Here is an 8,207-nt window from a genome sequence, read left to right as displayed (position 1 = left end):
ACTCTAACACACACACACACACACACACACACACTCTCTCTCTCTTACACACACACACACACACACACAAACAAAGAAAGACACACACACTCACACACTCTCTCTCACACACACACAAAGACACACACATATATACTCACACACACACACACACACAAAGACACACACTCACACACTCTCTCTCACACACACACACTCACACTCACACACACACACACACACACAACTCGTTCATTTGTACGTGTTTTGAAGGTAATTTAAAGCAACATTTCTACACATCAGTGTAAATACCATGCAATAGTTGTGATTTAATCAGCACAACCACAAATATGATCTTTGTACAGATGTGAGAATCTGTTGGCAGGTTATTATTATTATTATTATTATTGTTGTGAAATGCTCTGATTGTTGATATGATGTGTAATTATCACCATACGTACATGAATGTAAAGGCCTTTCCTCTCTTTTCACATAGTACCTAATTTTATATGCAAAACTATTTTTTCCTGTTTTTAGATCTGAAGTTTCATATGAATGATGCTCTTTCATACTGTCCTCTAAAACGGGAAGATATTTGACTTTTTTATCCTTTAATTGTGTTGTCTTTTTTTAACACGTGAACTAAAGAACACCAGCTTCAGGATACAAATAATATTCGATTTGTATACGCTGTTCAGCTGTTTTTATGATTTTGACTTTTTTTCCATTGAATTGATCAAATAAAGTTTTGGCTCAATTGTATCCGTTGATTATTTCACAATTACTGATGCACAAAGTTCAATTTATAGTTAATTAAATATCAGATATTTTGGTAACACTTTATAGTAAGGTTCCATTAGTTCAGATCAGTTAATGCTTTAACTAATGAGCAACACATTTGTTGTAGTATTTATTCATCTTTGTTAATGTTTATAAAATATTGCTATTTCATGTCAGCTTCGGTCCATAAGATAATATTAACAGATACAACTTTTGATTTCAATAATGCATTAGTAAATATTGATATAACTAAGATTAATAAATGATTTACAAGTATTTAATCGTTAGTTCCTTTCAACTAATGTAGATAACGCATGTTAACCTTATTGTAAAGTGTTAGTAAAAGCAGAAATGTGATGCTTGTATTTTTATTAAAATTTTTTTCAGTAAAAATGTTTATTTTCTCGTTGTTATAATAATTTTTTATTATTATTATTATTAATAAAATAATTATATGTATGCATATATATATATATATAATTATTATGAGTTCATAAAAGCACAACTATTCATTAATTCATGTCAGCTCAGGTCCATTAAATATTAACAGATACACTTTTGATTTTAATAATGCATTAGTAAATGTTGACATTAACAATAACTACGATTAATAAATGCTTTAGAAGTTTTTTTTGTTAGCTCATGTTAACTAACAAATCTTATTTTAAAGTGTTATCAGTATATTTGCATTCTATCTTTCTATTTTTGTTATTGCATTTTCAGTGTCACAGTGGTTTTACCATGGTCAGATATTTTGGTAACACTTTACAGTAAGGTTCCATTAGTTCAGATCAGTTAATACTTTAACTAATGAGCAACACATTTGTTGTAGTATTTATTCATCTTTGTTAATGTTTATAAAATATTGCTATTTCATGTCAGCTTCGGTCCAAAAGATAATATTAACAGATACAACTTTTGATTTCAATAATGCATTAGTAAATATTGATATAACTAAGATTAATAAATGATTTACAAGTATTTAATCGTTAGTTCCTTTCAACTAATGTAGATAACGCATGTTAACCTTATTGTAAAGTGTTAGTAAAAGCAGAAATGTGATGCTTGTATTTTTATTAAATTTTTTTTCAGTAAAAATGTTTATTTTCTCGTTGTTATAATAATTTTTTATTATTATTATTATTAATAAAATAATTATATGTATGCATATATATATATATATAATTATTATGAGTTCATAAAAGCACAACTATTCATTAATTCATGTCAGCTCAGGTCCATTAAATATTAACAGATACACTTTTGATTTTAATAATGCATTAGTAAATGTTGACATTAACAATAACTACGATTAATAAATGCTTTAGAAGTTTTTTTTGTTAGCTCATGTTAACTAACAAATCTTATTTTAAAGTGTTATCAGTATATTTGCATTCTATCTTTCTATTTTTGTTATTGCATTTTCAGTGTCACAGTGGTTTTACCATTTAAATGCTGCACAATGACCTTTATATATAGTCTTTAATGCTTTTCAAATACATAAATGTTATGGAGGATGGATACTGGGGCGTGCTGCCACAAAACTTCAACAATCTGCGTATTTTTTTCCCAGAAACTGACCCGTCCTGACAAGTATTCATCTGTGTAAAAAGTGTGACAACTAGCCCCGGTTACTCTGTGTGTTGCTCCTGCAGTCTGAAGCAGATGGTTGAATCTGTGAGCCAGATGTTGGTTACAAACCCTCACAGCTGGACGGTGTGTTGGACAGCACACAGAGGAACATGTGTGACGTGCTGCGAGACTGCAGAAAGCTGAGGCCTCCGCTCTGTCTCCTCTCTCTGCAACACAGTTACACATCAGACTGCTTTCATCCACAAACATCACATTCAGTTTAAAGCAGCCCGGCTTCATGCACACCTCTGTCGGCACATGCAGACTAACTCAAGACACTGACATGATGCTTTTACTTCGAGAACATCTACCATGGCTCTTCTTTGTTTTGCATAAGGTTTGGAATAATTCAGATTTGTAATGTTTCTGAAAGAAGTCTCTTCTGCTCACCGAGGCTGCATTTATTTGATGAAAAATACAGTAAAAATGTGAAATATTATTATCATTTCAAACAGCTGCTTTCTATGTGAATAGATGTTAAAATATAATTTATTTCTGTGATGTGCAGCTGTATTTTCAGCATCATTCCTCCAGTCTTCAGTGTCACATGATCTTCAGAAATCAGTATAATATGCTGCTCGAGAAACATTTCTGATTATTAGCAATGTTGAAAACATCAAATATTTGTGTGGAAACTGATGCATTTTATTTTTCAGGATTCACAGATGAACAGAAAGTTCAAAAGAACAGCATTTATCTAAAATAGAAATCTTCCGTAACATTCTAAAAGTCTTTACTCTCACTTTTCATCAATCTAATGCATCCTTGCTGATTAAACGTACGCTTATCTTTCTTTCTTTAAAGCTTACTTATCCCAAACTTCTGAACAGTGAGGAATCACATTTACATGTCATAGCATCTCTACTAAATTCTACACTCTCAATTTTAAGGTTTTATGAATTTACAGGAGTTTTCCAGGTCTGGAAATCTCAGAATTCCCTCTTATAACAGACTAGAGGTTTTCCCAGAGGACAGGACTCCTGATTCTTCAGTGAAGCACAGCTGTTGAGGAATGTCTTGTTTTAGCTCAGCTTGAGGTCAGTGAAGTATGCTTTGTCACAGTACTGTTTTGTTTAGGTTCTGTCCTTCATCATCAAACACTCTTCCTCTGCAGAACAGCGCCACCCAGCGGTCGCCTCGATCATACTCACTTTACAGTCGGTTATTATTATGATGACTCAGTTACAGTATCTTTGGAGTATTGTATATTTCCTGAATACCTCAAAATCAACGTTAAAGCACCACCTGAAACATTTTACAACAATAAACTAAATGCATTTTTTACTCTACTTTTTTCACTTATTTTATATATCTAGTGCAATGACATCCACGCATTTCAAAAGCCCAAATACTATTTGTGGTGACTTCATTTATGGAAAACCGCATTAATTTCAATATGCAATTATGCAGCATATGCACTTGAAGGATAGACGGGCTTTTATTTTGTAATCCGGTAATACTTTTTTAATTTTTTTTTATTAATTTTATTAATTTTTTATTAAACACATGCTTAAGGAATACAAAAGTGAACAAACATATGCCAAGGAAAAGAGCCAGGGGTTCAAGGACCACAGCAATTAAAAATCAGACGCGAGAGAGAAAATAATAATAATAATAATAATAATAATAATAATAATAAATATATATAAAATAAAACAACAACAACAAACAATTACATTATAAATAAATAAATGGGAAAAAAATTAAACAGCTCACATAATAATAACCATAAGCAGTAATAAAAAGGTGTGGATCTTGTTTATCCGGCTCGCTGCGTCATGACGTCACTCACGCACCGGCCTGACGTACTCCGACGTCGCGTCGCGCTCAAAGCTCTCTGTCCACAGCACCGAACCGAGCTTTCTCTAACGGCGCCTGGACAAGCATTCAACCCGCGTTTGAACACTTCCAAACACTTTGTCGGAGTTCGGGAATGTCAGGAATAAACTTCCTGTTGAGCTTCATCCGCCCGGAGCTTCGCTGAAGCCGCGCTGAACGAGTGAGTGACAAACATCGCTCTTCTGCCGCGAGAAAGCCTCTTTTATGTGTTTTAACAGGGTGTTGTGTGCCTGAAAGGCTTTATTCGCGCTGTCATGTTACAGATGTGCCTCGCGAACTGGGAATATCGGCTGTGAGGGTTTGGACCAGGGTTGCCAGGTCCGTGGGTTTCCCGCGGAATCGGGGTACTTTAACACTGTAGCCGCGGGTTGTTTTTAAAACACAAATTTTAATCTTAACGAATTTTATCAGGGCAACTCAGTCAAAAACGTGTGTTGTACCCCCGGAACGCGAGTTGTACCGGTGGAACCCCCCGAAACGCGATTGGGCTAGTTTTGGGTGTAATTGTTGTGCGGGTTTTTGTTGAATACCTGGCAACCTGGCAATCCGCATCTAGTTAGTGCACTCTGTTGTTAATGAATGCTGCTTTACAGGTTTGTTTTGAGCTGTAAATCGCTAATGGGATTTAATTCAGACTCTGCTGCTCTGATGGAGTTTGATTTGCACCTGTAGAGTCTCAGAGTTTAGTGGTTGCATGTCTGGACTCGAACTTTGTCCAGATGAATTCGGTGTTAAAGATGCCAAAACCTAACAGGATAAATACACTGACTTTACCTTGAGAGCTTCACCAGGATCATTTCACTTTGATTATAGCTTAAGGTCAATGGCACGCATTCCCTCATGTTTATAACTGGAAAAACTAGAATATTCCTGATTCATTCGTTTAATTAGATTGTAGGTGCTATTGTGTGTTTCTCATAATTTCAAATTGACTTTATTTTCTACTGACGACAATTAAGTTACACAGACTATTAGATAATATCTTAAAGGAGTGGTTAATTTCCTCACCCCCATGCCATCCGTGCATGCCTCCCTGTCTTCAGTCGCAGAGAAATTAAGGTTTTTGAGGAAAGCATTCCAGGATTTTTCTCCATATAGTGGACTTCAATGGAGACCGACGGGCTGAAGGTTTTCAGGATCCCAGCCGAGGAATAAGGCTCTTATCTAGTGTAACCATTGCTCATTTTCTTAAAAACATAAACATTTATATACTGTTTAACCACAAATACTCGACTGCATGCATGACGTAGTCATGTTGGAAAGGTCACGCGTGACGGACGCGGACGCACCGAGCACCGAGCGAACGTGCAAAAAAAAATCAAAGCCCTTCACAAAAAAAGGTTGGTTTTTCACCCTGCCCGACCTTTCTGAACCGGAGCACTAGGAATGTAACCAGTGTTGGGGAAAGTTACTTTTAAAAGTAATGCGTTACAATATTGCGTTACTCCCTAAAAGAACGTGCAAAAAAAAATCAAACGCCCTTCACAAAAAAAGGTTGGTTTTTCACCCTGCCCGACCTTTCTGAACCGGAACACTAGGAATGTAACCAGTGTTGGGGAAAGTTACTTTTAAAAGTAATGCGTTACAATATTGCGTTACTCCCTAAAAAAGTAACTAATTACGTCACTTAGTTACTTTGTATGGGAAGTGATGTGTTACGTTACTTTTGCGCTACTTTTTAAATCTGGACAGGGCTTGCTTGCTTGTTTTTAAAATAAAAAAGTTATATTTCTGGCAAATATAAAAGCCTTTTCACACCAAACGTGAAATGAATAAGCCTCAGGCTGAAGGGAAAGTACAGTAGAATGCAGAAGAAGACATTTCAATTGATAAAATCCGAACATTATCGGTAACGTTATTGTTGTAATGTAAAGTCATTTTATTTGTTGATTTTTTTTTAAAATATAAAACTTGAAGTGATTTATGTGTCGGTACTTTTTTTTTTTAAACATCTCCAGCACATTTGAACAATGCCGATAACCGTGATAATTTTGGCCACTATAATCGTGATAAGAAATGTTCATCCCGTTACATCCCTAACTGGATCTCACAGACGAAGAGCTGACCGCGCGCGCAACCTTTCCAACGCGATTACGTTCAGCTAGTGCAAAGCCAGCATTTGTGATTAAAAAGTATGTACATTTAGATTTTTTTTTTTAAAGAAAATGATGCTAGATAAGAGCCTTATTCCTCGGCTGGGATCCTGTAGTGCACTGAAACTGCGATTTGGACCTTCAACCCGTCGGTCTCCATTGAAGTCCACTATATGGAGAAAAATCCTGGAATGCTTTCCTCAAAAACCTTCATTTCTCTGTACTCGATTTGGTTCAACATGAACGTCTTGGATGACATGGGAGTGAGGAAATTATCATTCTGCAAGTGAGCTACTCCTTTAACTAATGGACACATGTTTTATCAAACTCACATTCAGGTATTGAATATTGACATTTCACCATCCAATCAATTCCTAATGGATAAAATAATGCTTTCTTCCCCCCTCATTGAAACGATCTTTTAATCACCTTTTAACCTTTTTTGCGGTCAAAATAGGAGGACAAATATTCAATGTGTCTCATTATAAATATTTGACCCTGCAGCACAAAAGCAGTGTTAAGTCGCTGGGGGATATTTGTAGCAATAGCCAACAATACATTGTATGGGTCACAATTATACATTTCTCTTTTATGCCAAAAATCATTAGGATATTAAGTAAAGATCATGTTCCATGAAGATATTTAGTAAATTTCCTACCGTAAATATATCAAAACTGAATGTTTGATTAGTAATATGCACTGCTAAGAACTTCATTTGGACAACTTTAAAGATGATTTTCTCAATATTTAGATTTTTTTGCACCCTCAGATTCCAGATTTTCAAATATTGTCCGATCCTAACAAACCACACATCAATGGAAAGCTTATTTATTCAGCTTTCAGATGATGCATACCTCTCAATTTCAAAAAATTGACCCTTATGACTGCTTTTGTGCTCCAGGGCCACATATGGCATGTGTGATGTATTAAACAAGACTTATGAAAGGGTTGTAGGTGACGCATAAGGACTTTACGGCAGCTGTAGTGAAGGTTTGTGTGTTTTCACGTGTCCGTGTCGTGATGTTGCTCCTGCAGGATGTTGAGGGGGTTTTGAGGAGCGGTCTGAAGATGAGCGTGACGTCATGGTTCCTGGTGAGCGGCTCCGGCACGCGCCACCGTTTGCCCCGCGAGATGATCTTTGTGGGCAGAGAGGACTGTGAACTCGTGCTACAGGTCAGACACTCATTTGATTCATTTCATAATTGGTCAAGTTTATACCATTAACAGTCAGTCTTGCAATAACAGTGTCATTGTTGCAAAGGTTATCGATTATGAAACGAGCTCTGTTCGTGTACACCGATGCGATCCGTTATATTTGCCCTCAGACGGGATTATCGGTGATTCACACGTTTTATTTCATGTTGCTGCTGAATCTAGCGGTTTCTTTAAATTAAAAACAAAATGCTTTGCAAAGTGTTATGTGAGAATTATGTCCATTTAAGCTGTTACCGTGCTACATTTTACGGAAATGCACAGCAGGGTTATTATAGAAAAAAAAAAGTTTGGTTATTGTAGGAAACAAAAACTAAGACTAATACAAACGTTTTAAAAAGTAGGGTTATTATAGTAAACTAAAACCATTAAAAAAAAGAAAATTAAAGTAAGGGTATTAAAGCAAAATAAAACTTAAACCAAAAAATAAAAAATAAAAAAAGTAGAGCTATTATAGTAAACTAAATCCATAAAAAAAAGAGGGTTATTATAGTAAACTAAAACTTAAACCATTAAAAATTCATAAAAAGTAGAGCTATTATAGTAAACTAAAACTTAAACCTTAAAGTACATTTTATTTACTTGAAATAAATAACATTTTAACTGAAATAAAATACTAAACTTCTTTGACTTCAGCTAGTTGCCAAAGCAATATTTCTCATTTTCATTTAG

The 8,207-nt window shown here is 35.1% G+C and overlaps 1 protein-coding gene across 1 annotated transcript in view; it reads left to right on the top strand.

Annotated features, from left to right (window-relative positions):
* Window positions 1–4,197: 4,197 nt before the first annotated feature.
* Window positions 4,198–8,207, top strand: part of LOC107560187 (centrosomal protein of 170 kDa protein B-like) — a gene marked incomplete at its 3' end in the record, with an annotated part of 31,148 nt that continues 27,138 nt past the window's right edge. Inside the window, exons 1-2 of the mRNA XM_016244299.1 lie at window positions 4,198–4,390; window positions 7,359–7,496. Coding sequence (XP_016099785.1) covers window positions 7,392–7,496 — 105 coding nt within the window. The remainder of the gene's footprint in view (window positions 4,391–7,358; window positions 7,497–8,207) is intronic.

This window comes from Sinocyclocheilus grahami, unplaced genomic scaffold, assembly GCF_001515645.1.
Source record: "Sinocyclocheilus grahami isolate Dianchi unplaced genomic scaffold, SAMN03320097.WGS_v1.1 scaffold713.1, whole genome shotgun sequence".
Lineage (NCBI taxonomy): Eukaryota > Metazoa > Chordata > Actinopteri > Cypriniformes > Cyprinidae > Sinocyclocheilus > Sinocyclocheilus grahami.
The sequence above is the reverse complement of the archived record's forward strand: the minus strand, read 5'-3'. Positions and strand labels throughout refer to the sequence as shown.